The 15,969-nt window shown below is 40.5% G+C and overlaps 1 protein-coding gene across 3 annotated transcripts in view; it reads left to right on the top strand.

The window, feature by feature from the left end:
• The window catches only part of LOC137958916 (uncharacterized), a 43,177-nt gene that overhangs the window by 26,039 nt on the left and 1,169 nt on the right, over positions 1-15,969 (top strand). For all 3 annotated transcript variants that reach the window (XM_068806145.1, XM_068806137.1, XM_068806128.1), the window contains 2 exons: positions 6,384-6,525; positions 6,629-6,675. In XM_068806145.1, coding sequence (XP_068662246.1) covers positions 6,384-6,525; positions 6,629-6,675 — 189 coding nt within the window. The remainder of the gene's footprint in view (positions 1-6,383; positions 6,526-6,628; positions 6,676-15,969) is intronic.

Here is a 15,969-nt window from a genome sequence, read left to right as displayed (position 1 = left end):
ACTAGTTCTTGGGAAGAACTAGGCCGCACGGGGTAGATATTCCGCTTGGCTAGAAGGACTTAGCCAAAATCTAACCGCGTGACACCTGGGCTCAAATGATGTGACTTGCTGAAATCATGGGCACCATCGATCATGACCCCCCAACTTCCTTCAATTCCAAACCTGTTGTCCCTACCAGCAGAAAACAATCATGATCATCCTCTCATGGATCATCCATGGATTGGGAATCCTCGCAAGATGGCTGCAATTCGGGACACCGTCACTTCCTCCGAAGCCTCTATTACTTTCGTCCAAGAAACCAAGTGCCAGTCTTTGGATGACAACATAGTTTGTGACATTTGGGTCTGCCCAAGCACTGCTTGGATGGCCTTGAATGCCTCCGGACAATCTGGTGGTATTTTGGCGATGTGGAATTCCACCTTAGTCTATGTCCTAGACACTTTCATTGGCTCTTTCACCATTTACTTCGAGGTCTTTGATCGTGCCTCTGGTACCACCTGGAACCTTGCAGGAATTTATGGCCCAACTCATTACTGAGAGCGCCAACAATTCTGGGAGGAACTTTCCTCTCTATCTTCGATGTGGCAAACAGCTTGGCTCTTCTCCGGGGACTTTGACACTATCAGATTCTGCAATGAGAAGATGCCTTCTAGCCCACGAATCACCTCATCCATGTGTAAATTCGCTGATTTCATTGGTGCATGCAAGCTCAAAGACATCCCCTTAGTTGGGAAGAACTTTACCTGGTCTAATTGCCAACAACATAGGCCCATTCTCTCCAAGCTAGATCATGTCTTGGCTAATGGAGAATGGCTCCAGCTCTACCCAAATTCTATGGGTAAAGTCCTCAACCGTGTCTGCTCCGATCATTGACCGATCCTTCTTGACACTAAACTCGGCCAGTGGGAACCTAAGCCGTTCAGGTTTGAGAACACATGGCTTTTGGAAGAGGATTTTGATTCCGTCTTTTCCAACATTTGGACCTCCCTTCCTCCAATTGGCAACAACGCCTGGGCTCTTCCCCATAAACTCAAGCAGCTTAAGCCTCATCTCCGAATGTGGGCCTCGGGTAAGCATGCTGCTACCATTGCTGAAAAATCTTACCTGCTCGAAATTGACAAAATTGAAGATGACGGTCATCAACTCTCTCTTTCTCTCTCTCAGAATTCAAGGCTAGACTCGCCCTTCAAGCTCGCTCTTTCTCTTTATCTCGCCATTGGAAATAAAGGCTAGGTACAAATGGCTCCTGGAAGGAGATGTCAATACCAAGTTTTTCCATGCCATAGCCTCATCTAGAAGAATCAATCTTATCACTTCCTATGTCTAAACAATGAGGTGACCTCTGATTGCTCGATTATTACTAACACTTTTCTCAGTTACTTCACAAATTTATATAGTGAGGAATGCTCCCACCGTCTAAAGCTCAACAACATCAAGCTCCCAACCATCTCAAATACAATTGATGCCCTTCTCGAGCTCTTCTTCTCGGCGAGGGAAATTGAGCTAGCCACCCTCGGTCTACCTACTGATCGTGCTCCAAGGCCCGATGGCTTCAACGGTGACTTCTTTAAATGCCGCTGGCCTACCTTCAAAGGAGACATCACCAACATGGTTAACTCCTATCATCAAAGGATCACCTTCAAGAGCTTGGGCGCCATGTTCATCACCCTCATCCCCAAGAAAGCCACCGCTGAACACCCCAGAGCCCATCAGCCTAATTACCAGCAACTACAAGATCATTACTCAAATTCTTTCTCACTGCCTTAAAGCTGCCCTCCCATTGGTCATCAACCAGGGCCAATGTGCTTTTATTAGAGGCCATTCTATTCTTGATGCTTCAATGACATCTCATGAGCTTCTCCACCATTTCCAAACAGACCACCAGCCCCGATTTACTCCCAAAATTGACTGGGAGAAGGCGTTTGATAGTGTGCACTGGCGTCTTCTTGATGACCTTCTCCTTCAAATGGGCTTCGGTGAGAAATAGCATTTCTGGATCAGAAGTTGCATCAACTCTCCATCCTTCTCTCTGATTCTTAATGGCACAGCCTATGGCTATTTCAACACTACCTGTGGGCTACGACAAGGCGACCCCCCTCTCCCCTCTTCTCTTCAACATTATGACAGAATTCCTCTCGGCTATGGTTCATTACGCACGACAAACTGGCTGGCTCCAACCCGTGTCTCACCAACAAGCATTCAACATACCCTTCCAATTTGTTGACGATACCATCTTCTTTGGTGTGGGAATCCTAGAGGAAGTCAATAATCTCAAAGCTCTCCTCGGCCTGTTTGAGATTACCACTGGACAGAAAGTTGATTGTCACAAATCTACACTCATTGGATACTACATTGGCCTGGATACTCTCCAAGCCATGGTGAACTCCTTGGGATGTGAAATCGCCACCTTGCCAGCCTCCTACCTGGGTCTTCCACTATTTGACAGTCGGCCTCACAAGAATCTGTGAACCCTGGTAATTGAAAGATTAGAACGACGCCTAGCTACCTGGAAAGGTCGCCTTCTTTCCAAAGTTGGGCACCTCATTCTCCTTAATTCCTGCCTCACTGGTATACTAAATTACTTTCTCTCCTTCCTTCACTGCCTAATGATATTTGCAAGAAGATTGATGCCCTCAAGTGCCGTTTCCTTTGGAGAGGAGCCTCTGATGGTTTCAAGTACCATCTAGTTAAAGGGAGAGATCTTTGTATGCCAAAATCCATAGGTGGCCTCAGTATCTGGCTAACCAAAGATATGAATCAGGACTTCGCTCTTAAATGGTTTTGGAAATTCAATGCTGAGCTAAAAATCATCTGGTGCCCAATGCTCGCCACCAACCTCAATCGGAACTCTCCTTGGTGGACTTCTGGTGGTCGACGTCACAAGCTCTTCCCCTTATGGTGGGCCTTCTTTCCCCTTCTCTCAACCTTTGGAAAGGGAAACAGATTTCTTGTTGGCAATGGATCCACTCCACTGTTCTGGTCTGATTGGTGGTGTGGCAGCAAGCAACTTGATGCTGCCTATCCAACTCTAAATGTTGTATGTGTTAGACCTCAAACTACTGTGCTGAACTCTGGGCCCCTCCCGTTGGATGGAATTTCCACTTCTGCAGATGCCTCAATGACTTGGAGGCAGTCTTGATACCTTCTCTCCATGCTGACCTTCAGCAAGTACAGATCAGGCGCCACCTCAACAACAAGATCGTCTGGCACTTTTTGGTTTTCTCTGCCCCCCTCTATAATCTCTCTAGAAATTGGCTGGTCCTCTGAAAGTGCGTTTCTTCCTCTAGTGTGTTGCCCCAGACAAAATCCTCACGACTATCAACCTTCACAAGTGAGGCCACTTCACTCAACATCCATTGCCCTTTTGAAACACTGTTGAGGAAACTAACTGCCACCTCCTATTGCAATGTCAATTTGCTTGGACAGTTGAACCAGCGCATACATCGTATTAGTCTTCAAATTTGCCTGCCCAGCACCCTTGTCGGCGCTTGCAAATCCATCACGCACACCACCTTGCCTCGCCTTGGTAAAATCATTCTCTCCTTTGGAAAGAGTGTAATCAGCGATGCTTCAACTTCAAAGCCAGCATTGCCGACATGATTTCCAACAACGTCATCAGCCTTGTTGCCTCCGGGTTGGCCACTAGAAAAGAATTCACTCCCATTGGCTCCCCCTTTAGAATCAATTGGAGTGATATCGCCAGCCTTCATCTCTACAGACGTCCTCCCCGGGTTGTTGCCTAGTTCCCTACCCCCCAAACACTCTCAAACTGAACTTTGACGGGAGTGCTTGTGGCTGTCTTGGAATTGCGTGCTATTGAGGAGTCTTCCGGAATGCTGAAAGCCACATCCTCATGACTTATTTTGGCCCTTTAGGCATCGCCAACTACACAAAAGCCATGCTCTTTGCCTTGTTGCAAGGCCTTCTCATTTTCAAGGACCACCTATCCGGCCCCCTCATCATTGAGGGTGATTCTCAAGTGATCATCTCATGGTGCTCCTCCGCCTCTTTCCCTCTTTGGAGGCACTGGAATGTAATCAATCAATTTTTTGACATTTTGCCCCCTTTGGAATGTTTTTGGATTCATGTTTTGAGATCAGCCAATTCTTTCGCTGACTCGCTTGCTAAAGATAGAGCCTCCCTCCAATCCCTTGTTGTAAAGGGAACACTCCTTGACTAGGTTTGTTTGTCTCTCTCTTTGAATAAAATTTGTATTTCACACACACAAAAAAAGGATATCACATACCTTGAACGAGCACATCATGGATTGATTAAAATTGACCAAAATCTCAAGTTAAAAGAGAAATTTTCATAAGAAAACTAGAACTTTAGGAGAAAAAGAAACTCAATTTACGTCAATGCATGGAGAGATAATAGGGGAGAGAAAATACAAAAATGAGATATTTTCGGCAAAATTGATCTTTGGTACTTCTGATATCAATATCTCTCAAATTATAGCTCTGAATCACAAATGGTTTGTTGGTCAAGAAATTAGATTCAAAGATCTTTAATTTGATACTCAATTTGACTTGAAAAACTTTGTTCTTGAATCTATTATGATCACTTGATTTGCTTCATTTTGTAGTATTACCCTTGCCAACTTCAATGAGAATATCTCCTTCCATATAGATGAGATTGAAATGAAAGTTGATCCTTCTGAAACTAGACTTTGATTGCTTTCATTCAAATATAATATTTCTCTATAAAATATACTTTTTGGAGAGAAATAATCTGATAGATTTTGGAGTCTACACTTTGGCCAAATGAGTGATCTTTCTTCTTAGGCCAACATGACCGTTGACTCTTCTGATACTGATATCTCCCTTTAGAAAACTCAGATTGAGAATTGGCTTGATTTGTTAGAAAATAGACTTAATTTTTTTTTTTGAAATATAGTTCACCGTGTAACGTCTCGTTCTTGATGGCATAAAAGGCTTCTAAAATTGAAGCTTTTTGCTGCTGCTCGAACCTCTCTTATTGTCTGACCTTTTCGACTTCAAATATTAATTTCTCTTTGTAAAAAACTCTGATTGCCTAAATTAGTTTTGCATTGGAAAGTAGATTCAAAAGATTTTTCTACCAATATATAATCTGCAATATGAAAAATTTAGAGTAGAGGTGTGAACACCAAGGAAACAATGGGTACTGGATAGGAAAGAAAGATAAAGGTATAATACGAACCTAAACTACTAGAGATGATAAATTAGAAAAAAAGGATCACATTATCTTTGTGAGTTGACCAAGTCAACCGACAAAACTCGCTTTTCACTAACTTGTTATAATTTGAGTACAATGAGTTTCTATTTATAATGGAGGAAACAAGTAGAATCAGATTACAATTAAACTACCCTTGTCCCAGTTATACTTAAAGTTAAATGCTAAAAGACAAGTCCTAGAACAATTGAACAACTGAACATAAATAGAAGGCAAATATATCTAAAACACCTTTAACTGAGATTGTTCTATGAGATATCTTCCTGTGAGACTCATGTAAGACTCCACCACATTAATTTTTGCTCTGTAAAACTTCTTATTCTGAGAGTCATGTAAGACTCTTCCATACCTATTCTTCAACACGTTTTTTGTTGTTAAAGTTCAATTATTATAATTGTTGCGATCTTTAATATTTTTATTTTTGTTATCTTTTATTTTAAAAAGTTGTTTACTCACACATACTACATGGGAAACTTTGATAAGACCTAAACATGGACCTCATATTATGAACCAAGCTATGCGCTACCCCCCACTAAAACATAAATATAAAGAATAAATACAAGTTATATTGTTCTTCAAACATTTCACTTTCTTGACAGGCATTCCTCGACAAGAATAATATCGTATGATTTGCACTTCAATCATCACATGTCAACAGATTTCCTGTAAAACTTTTTGTGGTGGAAGGAGGCATGTCAACAGATTTCCTGTAAAACTTTTTGTGGTGGAAGGAGGCATGTCAACTGATACTGATGCATATGGTTGGACCATGTAACATCTGTTAACCATCTACAGAAAAGTTAGAAAATGTGTGCGTGTGTGTGTGGCTTACTCCCCAAGTCCAGACGGTAAGAATGCTACTGCCGAATTCAAGCATTAGTTTCTCTATTAGTAGGTCCCATGTTTAGGCAAGCTTTATTTCATTTCTTTTATGACTTGTCTCATTTGACTGTTTTCTCTGTCTCACTGCTTTTGTTGATTTTTTCAATATCACTATGTGTGCAAGTGCTTTTTTTTTCTCTTCCTTGTCCTTCCTCTCTCCACCCCAAAATGCTTTCTTCCTTGTTTTCTTAATAATTTATAGTTAAAATCAGAGTTTTTAATTCAAAGGAAATTCGACTTGCTTGCATGATTGCTTTAGGCATTTGATGACGTATTTTCACTTCTAGGAAGATGAACTGAAAAAAGGTGAGCTTGAGGCAGATAAGGATCGAATGATGAAAGATTATAGGGCTCAATTAGATGCTGAAAGGGCAGCTAAGCTTGCTCAAGGCAGGAATCACTCAAGCAGCAAGTCTAATCACAAGAAAGGTAGGGAGACGAATTATTGGATATGCTTTTGATAACATTGGGTAATTTTGGTTGTTTGAATAATTAATTGACTTCCTTCCTCTTACTGGGAATGTAAATGCAGACAGAAAAGAAAAGAATCACAAGAGAAGGTCTAGCAAAAGGAGAAAGGTTGTTCTATTTCTAACCCAATTGGTTCTGCCTAAGGAATTTGATGTTTCAGTCCTTCCCTTTTTTCCCTAGTTCAATATTTTGGTTCATAACGGTTTTAAGCTACTTTTTTTTGCTGATAATTTTTTTTTTCTTTTCCATTATAAATTGGCTCTTGATTTCCATATCATTGACCTTTCTTTGAATGACATCATCACCCATATGGTACTACGGCAGAATTACCTTTTCGTTTTTATTTTTATAGGGGATGCTAAAATGTTTTCTAGGCTCGTTTTTTGATTAATGATGAGAAATGGATTTTATTAATAGAGGCCTCCCAAAGGACAGTAAGTGACTACAAGGATACAAACAATGCAATCCCATGAGCCAAAATAAAAACAAAGATCAACATTGCAACCATCCAAAACCTATTTAAGAGGACTGGTTCTTATTGTTACGAGCTATTGACAGGAAGCATCATATCTAGTGAAGGAATCAGCAAGGGTGTTAATGCTTATTGAGACATGGATCTGAGAGAGTTAGAAGGCTGAAAAATGCCCTCAATCTCATCCTAGTCAATCAAAAGCAGGATGGAGGACCTTTCATCCCCAAGGTTTGGTAGATGATGATTCCCAAACACCTTCAACAAGAAGGGACAAAATGAAGTGTAGATGCAGAGACTTGGGAGAAGGGTCTCTACTCTTCTTCCATGGTCCAGGTGCCAGGAGATGGCCAAGATTAAGGATAAAGTCAAAGCCACTAAGTAAGCATACTTGGAGGCCATGGTGTGTGATCCAGGAGAGTTCCTTTTCTAAATCACATTCTCTTCATATCCCTTATACAAATAGCATCCAAGAGAGAAATTAGGTGGCAAACATCTTTTGCTTCTTCATATGTCAGGGTGTGCTTCCAAGTTTATTTGATGTCATTTTCCCAAAACTTGGGATCTGAAAATTGGGGGTCGTAGTAATTCTAAAGGCCCTAGGGAAGGGCCCTGGCCAAAGCAGCTTCTCCAATGGAGGCACCTACACCAAAAGAAAGTGCAATTAGCAACACGGGCATGAACACCTAACTCTTGTTCAAAATGAGCTCTGAGTACATAAATAGGTTTTCGAGGGATAGAAGCATAGCTGGTGTTAGTGGCTGGTGGAAGCCAAAGGTCATCTTGATATTTGTAGTTGGCCATTCTGGTCCTTTTCCACATTTTTTTAAATTTCTTTTTATCTGCAAAACTTCCACAACCATTTTGTTTTGAAAGTCCTGTTCATTTATTTAATGTGTTGGATACCACTACCACCCTTCCTCTTTGGGAAGAACACCTTGCAATTAATCAAGTAATATTTAAAACTAGAAGATGTGCCTTCCAAAGGGAACTCCTTTTGTCGCCCTCCAGTCGGTTGGCAAGACAAAAAAACAGAAAACAATTAGAAAAACCTGTTGAGTAAATCTGGTAAGATTTCCGAGCTGGCCAAGGAGAGGAGATTCCCTTGATAATTGGTGAGTCTTTTTTCCAACTTTTTAATGATTGGGCTCCCGATGGTCTTGCCAGGCCTACCTAGGAAGGGCAGTCCCAAACAGGACGAGGGATGGGATCCCAGATGGCAGCCGAAGCTGGAGGTAATGTCCTTTATGAATTCATGATTTAGATTGATTCCAAATGCCAAGAGACTATCTAATTTTGTGCTGCCTAGAGACCATTGCGTAGATAGACAAAAAGGGCTTTAATGGTTATCAAAGACAAAAAAGGGCTTTAATGGTTGTAAGTTGATCACAGATAAAATAGGGCTTTAATGGTAGTAAGTTGATCACAGATAAAATAGGGCTTTAATGGTGGTAATTTAATAAATATTCCAGTCCTACCATAAAAACAGATAATGTCAAATAATAGACACTCCTGACAAGGAGTTTGTTGAAGTAGGTAGTGAAAGACAAACATTCCTTTGGCTATGAGTTAAGGATTTTCCCTTAATGTTAAATAAAAGAGGGGAGAGAGGATTCCCTTGACACAGCTGCCTTTGAAGCCTCTTCATACCCTGGCGATGAACCATTTAGCAAGAGGTAAGAAGGTGGCTGAGAAGATACAACTCTGGATCCATCTTCTCCAACTGCTCTGGAACATCTTGAAAAGGCATGTCTGGAAAAGACTAGTTAATGCAATCTAAAACTTTCTTCATGTTGTGTTTAAGAATGATTCTAGGGTTACCATCAAATGAATGGAAGTCATGAGCCGAGAAGGTTTCATTAAGGGTTTGTCTATCATTGTAAAACGATTTCTCATTCTTGTTAATCAATTTGTATTGTTAATAGAAATTCTTGAAAAGGGACAAATGAAAACTTTTCTCGAAGGTCTATCATCTCAATCCCTTCTATCATGGTCTCGTTGCTTTGCAAATGAAGCTAATGTTGCGGCAATGGACCATGCTCCTAGAAGATTTTGTAGATGTCCCCGCTGCTACAATCAGAGAAAATTGGCTACTCCAATGGTGTGTTATAAGCTGAAGCCAGTTGCTTGCTGGAGTCCTCTCCCCATTGGCTATCTCAAATTGAATTTTGATGGAAGTTTTTTAGGTAATCCTAGTCCCTCTTTTTTTATTTTTGGGTGGTGGGGGGCGTGATTGATTCTTTTTTCCTACAGCCCCTTAACTCCATACAAGTGCAGGGCAAAGGGGTGGGGGGGGGGGGGGGGGGGGGGGGGGCGGGCGTGATTGATTCTTTTCTTCTACGGTTCCTTAACTCCATACAAGTGCAGGGCAAAGCCTGGCCAATTAGGATCCGGACAGTCTAACAGGTAAATGGGACGTTTGGGCTTATATTCCTGTCCATTAGGCATCTCTGACTCTAAAAGGCACAGGTCTATGGTCTCCCTAATGGATTACAGATCTCCTATTAGTATTTTTTTCTCCCAATAATCATGGAAGCTGACCCTAAATCAGTGATTGCATGGGCTAAAGAAGACAGCCAATTCACCTGGCGCTTTGATAAAGAATGTTTTCAAATTAGGGACCTGGTGGCAGACTTGACAATCATTTGGTCCACATACCTCTGGAGGCCAATTCCTTGCTGACTGTTACGCTAAATCGAGCTATTCCTAGCAAAGCCTTGTAATTAATTTCAATGTAGCTTCCTCTTATTAGTGTCTTCAGATATTGCTCCTGTTGCCACTTGGTGGCCTTTTTACTGTTTTGTTTCCTTTAATAAATTTTGCACATTCTAAAAAAGGTTGAATCTGATGTTTGAAATCTGAGATGATGAGTTCATTGAAGAAAGTTCTATGTGGAAAGTTGAGAATGTATTGATTTTTTCTCTTCACTATCCATTATATTTGTCATGTGCCTGTGTCTAAGCTGGTTTGGACAGGTCTTCCCCTTTTTCTATCTAATTGAATCACCCTTCGGTTTAAATTTATTTAAGTTCTTGTTTTATACATGTATGATATGGAAATCCTATCAAGTTTGCAATAACTTGGATATGAAATTTTCTGGGATAAATATTTAGCTCCTTCACGTTTTATTCTTGGTAGTTTAGAATTGTCTCACTTGGAATTTTTTTATGATATGGTCATTCTGATGTTAAAACAAATTGCCTTATGTCAGGCCATTTATTTATTTATTATTTTTGTGAACTGATAAATTTCAATAAAGAATGATACATGTACAACAGAAGAGGTATAGGTAAAGCCTCAAACCTCAACAGGAAGATGGAGAAAATCCCCTAATTGATACAATTTGGTGGGATATCTTGTCCTTTGCTAAGGTATCTGAGATGCTGTTAGCAGCACTTCAAGTGTGGTGACAAACAACCTGAAGCAGAGAACGTAATGTTGATTTCTAGGACTTTCACATAATTACAAGAGATCTCAAAGGAATGAGAGAAGAAAAGAAGGAGAGGAGAACTCTAGCTCTTGGGAGAGAGGAGAGAGGAGAGAGGAGAGAGGGACAAGGGACAAATTCCAACAAGGGAATGAGGCTAAAGGGGCTAGAGATTGATGCTCTAATCTATGCCGTAAGGGCTACATCTAAAAACAAGATATATAAAGATGTTAGAAAATATGTCTAGGGGTTAGTCATTTCATTACTTTGGTAGAGTTATTTCTATATGTAATCTTGCTCTATGTATTGAATTATGTCTATGGTTTAATTTTGATGTACATAGGATGCATAGATTGGGAGATACAAGGAGAAGAAGCATTGTTGTGTAACTGAGGGTATTTGTGTAATTTCATTAAACCCTCTTAATTAATTGGAGTTGGGGGTCGTGCTTTTGGAGCTTCTCTCAAATCTCTCCTCTCTCTCTCTTCCTTCTCCTCCTCTTCTTCCAACCTCTTAATCCTTATTTTTCACATGGTATCAGAGCAGTATATCACATCTTGGATAATTTTCTTTCAATTTTTCATCAATTTTGAAGGGGATGATCTTCTTGAAGAGGGATTCATCATGTTCTTCGATTACTGGTTGGTAAAAACTCAAGTTTTTTCTCTTTTTCTCTGCCATAACCCTTGAGTTTTGGTGATCACTAAGTGATCTCCTATGATTTAATTGCCCTAAGTGGGTTTTTCTTGAAGATTCTTGGGATGTGCATCACCCATCCATGTTATTGTACCTACGTCTTCCATCACTAGGTTGTCATCAGCCCTAATTGAGGGTTAATTTATAATTCTCTTGGCAATTGAAGTTTTTTGTAGAGATTTGAAGTATTGAAGTGCACACATCCTAGCTCTTGCCTTAACCCTAATTCTACGAGGTGGGGCTCATATTGGTGATGTTAAGTTGGGTCCAAGGCCCATCCCAAAATGACTAGCCCACTTAGGAAACCTCTTTCCCAACTAATAAACTCAAGATCTTTGTACTCACTAATCCATGTCTCACGTGTAGGTCCTCTTTTGTGGCTCTACAAGTGGATAATTAGGTGTAGGCTCTCTTTTGGCGCACCGTCTCAAAGCTCTCCTTCCATCAGTTATTCACAAAGGGGAAGGGGCTTTTTTGAAGGAAGGGAGATTCTGGACTCTACTATGGCTGCTCACGAACTTATTGATCATTTTCAGCGCAACAAGGATCCTAGAATTGCCCTAAAGTTAGATCTTGAAAAGGCTTTTGATAGAGTAAATTGGATCCTGTTAGATGAGATCATGGAAAAGATGGGTTTTGGCAACAGATGGAGATTCTGGATAAGAAGTTGTGTGGGCTCGACTTCATACTTGCTCCTCATCAATGGCTCCGTATGTGGTTATTTCAAAGGGACCATAGGTATTAGGCAGGGAGATACCCTCTCCCCACTTGTATTCAATATGATTGGTGAATTTCTATCTACTATGTTCTACTCGGTAGGTAATCTTGGGTGGCTCCCTCCTACTAGCTCCAGTTCAGCTTATAATATTCCCATCCCTCAGTATGCAGATGATACCATAATTTTCGGAGTCGGCACCACTGACTGTGCACGAAAGATTAAAGTTGTGTTGGGGCTTTTTGAGGTAGCCTCTGGTCAAAAAGTAAATTGAGAAAAGACTTCCTTAATAGGCTTCAATGTTAACCCTGAGCTTCTTAGTGAGATGGCAAGTATATTTGGATGCACAATAAGTCACTTACCTGGAACATATCTTGGTTTACCACTTTTCAATGGTTGTATATGCAAGAGGCTTTGGAATCCGGTGGTGGAAAAAATGGAATTGCGCCTTGCATCATGGAAGGGACGTCTTCTTAGTAAAGCGGGGAGGCTCATCCATCTCAAGTCCTACATAGCAGGTATCCCCAATTATGCCCTATCTTTCATGTCTTGCCCTGTTGCAATTTGTAAGATTATGGATAGGCTGAAAAGACGATTCCTATGGAGGGGATCGAGTGATGCTTTCAAGTACCATCTGGTTAGCTAGGATGAAGTATGCATGCCAAAGAATATGGGTGGCCTGGGAATCCGGAAAACTAGAGATATGAATCAAGCTTTGTTGCTGAAATGGTTATGGAAGTTTAATACTCACTCCTCAAATCTTTGGAAGGAAATGGTTCTCAAAAAGGTGGGTGGGATCCTCACTGGTGGATGTCTGGTGGGAATCGTAGAGCCCTCTCCCCAATATGGAGGGCATTATACCTTTTGCTTCCAAAATTCCATTCGGCTAGTAGATTCTATGCAGGCAATGGTAGCTCGCTCAAGTTTTGGGATGATTTGTGGATTGGGCAAGAGCCCCTGCAGGCTGCATTCAGGAGTCTTTATCTTCTCACGACTCGTAGAGAGATATCAGTAGCAGAAGCTTTTGAGGGGGGGGGATATGAATCTCCATCCTAGAAGAGGTCTCTTGGATAGTGAGGCTCTGGAGGCTAGTCGATTGATGGACCTTGTTGCTTCGTTTAAAATTTGTCCTTTGGAGGCAGACAAGCTCATTTGGTGGCCAGACAAAAAGGGTTCCTTCACGACCTCATCAGCATATGGCTTTTTAAACAACGGTAACTCGGCTTGGAGAGTGAATGAAATCAAATTTGTATGGCATTTATGTGCCCCTCCAAAGGTAAAGTTCTTCATGTGCAGTGCCTGTCAAGGTAAAATTCTCTCGGCAGCCGTATTGAGAAGAAGAGGTCACCCCTCTGTGGATCCTATATGTCCACTCTGCAACTCTGAAAATGAAACTACTAGCCATATTCTTCTCCATTGCAACTTTTCTTGGAAGGTGTGGATCAACATTCTTGGAAAGTTTGGTTTTCAGTTTTGCATGGCGGCTGATCTACTTTTGTTTAGTAAATCTCTCATGGGTACCCCTATGCCGAGTTTTGGAAAGATGATGCTCTCTGCATGTACTAGTTTTATCCCGTGGGGTCTTTGGAATGAGCGAAACAGAAGATGTTTTGATTCAAAAAGTGAATCTTTAGACCGAGTTGCAGACAGAGTGGTTGGGCAAATATCAACTTGGCTATTAACCAAGAAAGCTCTCTCCTTATCTGGGTTTCTCCATTCGTGAAAATTGGAGAAACTTGGCATTGATGCACATTGGGAAAAAGCCTCCGGTCATGAGAGAATGGACTCCGCCTGGTCCTGGTTTCCTAAAGTTAAATTTTGACGGTTCGTCTCTTGGCAACCCTGGTATTTCTGGTTTCGGAGGAGTTATTTTAAACCATTCCGGTAATCAGCTCTTCATGCCGGACCCCTTGGTATATCAGATTCTACCTTGCTTAATTGCATGGTCTCCTCTCTGGTCTTCGTATCTTCAGAGATAAATGTAGCCTCTCCATGTTGAAGGGGACTCCAAAGTGGTGATAGGTTGGTGTGAGAACTCGTCTTCTCCTCCGTGGAGGCATGGGGATACTTTTAAAGAAATTTTAGATATTACCTCAATTGTTCCTTGTATTTGGTCGACATTCCAAGATCTGCTAATTCGGCGGCTGATGTGCTTGCCAGGGAGGGAGCTACCCTACAATCACTGGTTGTAAGGGATGTGCTCCCACAAATTTTGTAATTCTCTTCCGTTTTATTAATACATCTTCTTCAAAAAAAAAAGGTCTAGGCTCTCTTTTGTGGCTCTACAAGTGGATAATTTAGGTGTAGGCCCTCTTTTGTAGCTCTACAAGTGGATAATTTAGGTGTAGGCCTTCTTTTGTGGCTCTACAAGTAGATAGTTAAATGTGGGCTTTCTTTTGTGGCTCTACAAGTGGATAATTTAGGTATATACATATGAGTACCTACTCTAATACCATGCTAAGTTGGGTTCAAAGCCCATCCCAAAATGACTAGCCAACTTAGGAAACCTCTTTCCCAACTAATAAACTCAAGATCTTTGTACTCATTAATCCATGTGGGACTATTCCTTAACAGGTGATATATTTAAAAATTTTATGGAAGTATTATTTGGGTGTTCTGTGATTCTTTATATATAATATGGCTGATTTAGGAGAAGTATACATTTTATCTAGAGAAAATACATGATATGATGGAAATGACATAATTGTGATTACATTACATCTGAGAAACTGACAGGGTCTAATTATCTTAATTGTGCTAAATCTGTCAGAATGTATTTGAAGGTTAGAAAGAACAACAAGTTCGTTAGAGATGATCCTCTAGCCCCTACAGATGATTATCTGGACAAACATCACAAAAGTTTGTTTCCAGTTTCACCTCACAAGTCCAGTCATCTTTTTGAAATTGTACACTCTAACATCTGGGGTCCTTGTTTTGTGTTGATAATGGCCTTGAGTTCATGAATCACAAATTTCATATTTTTTGTCAAAGCCAAGGGATAATTCATCAAACGTCTTGTCTTTACCCCTCAACAAAATGGAGTAGATGGGCGTAAGAATCGTCATTTACTTGAAGTTGCTAGGACGATGATGCTTCATATGAATATGCTCAAGTCCTATTGGGTTGATGCTGTACTTACTGCTTGTTTTTTTTATCAATGGTTGCCTTCATCTATTCTTGAAGGTAAAATTTCAATTCAGGTCCTTTTACCACCAGTCCCTCTATTTCGTGTTTCTCTTCGTGTGTTTAGTTGTGTTTGCTTTGCACATATATTAGGACCTTCCAGGGATAAATTGTCTCCTCAAGCTATTAAGTGTATTTTTTAGGGTATTCTTAAACACAGAAAGGATATAAATGTTTTTGTCCATCCACCAAGAAAATATTTGTATCTGTAGATGTTACATTTATCGAGAATGTTCCATTCTTTGAGTCTACTTTTTTACCTTCATTTCCTATTGTACCTCCATACCCCGGATCAGTTATTCCTATACTGGTTGATGAATATATTGGAACTTCACAAGGTGTATCAGTCCAAAAAGGAGACCTCATCTCAGCTACCAGATTCCTCTCTCACATCGGACCATGACTCTGATTTGTCTAAGGATTTTAAGGTTAGTGATTTACACCTTCCTATTGCACTCAGGAAAGGCATTTGAAAAGATACACAGTATCCTTTGTCACATTTTGTCTCTTTTGGTTCCTTATTTGACAACTATGAAAATTTTGTTTTGTCCGTCTCTTCTTGCACTATTCCTTCTTTAGTGTAGGAAACTCTTTTATCTCTCCAGTGGAATCAAGCTATGGATGTTGAGATGGAGGGATTGGTAGATCGGGGCACTTGACAATTGTATGATTTACCTTTAGGGCAGTAGTTACTGGTTGTAGATGGGTGTATACGGTAAAATATAATGTTGATGGATCTGTTTAGCTATGAATAAGTTTTGGATATATTCGCATGTTGTTTTGTTGTCATTGTGATTAGTGAATTAGCTTCTGCTAGGCAGCTAATCCTCAGCGATTTTAGTCTTTAATATTTCATTAATTGATTAACTTTCAGAGACAAAAATCATCTTGGTTCATACTGAACATTCAAGA

This window comes from Aristolochia californica, unplaced genomic scaffold, assembly GCF_029961685.1.
Source record: "Aristolochia californica isolate CCGP_79_NKW_82.1479 unplaced genomic scaffold, dmAriCali1.0.hap1 SCAF_1, whole genome shotgun sequence".
NCBI lineage: Eukaryota > Viridiplantae > Streptophyta > Magnoliopsida > Piperales > Aristolochiaceae > Aristolochia > Aristolochia californica.
This window is presented reverse-complemented; position numbering and strand designations above follow the sequence as displayed.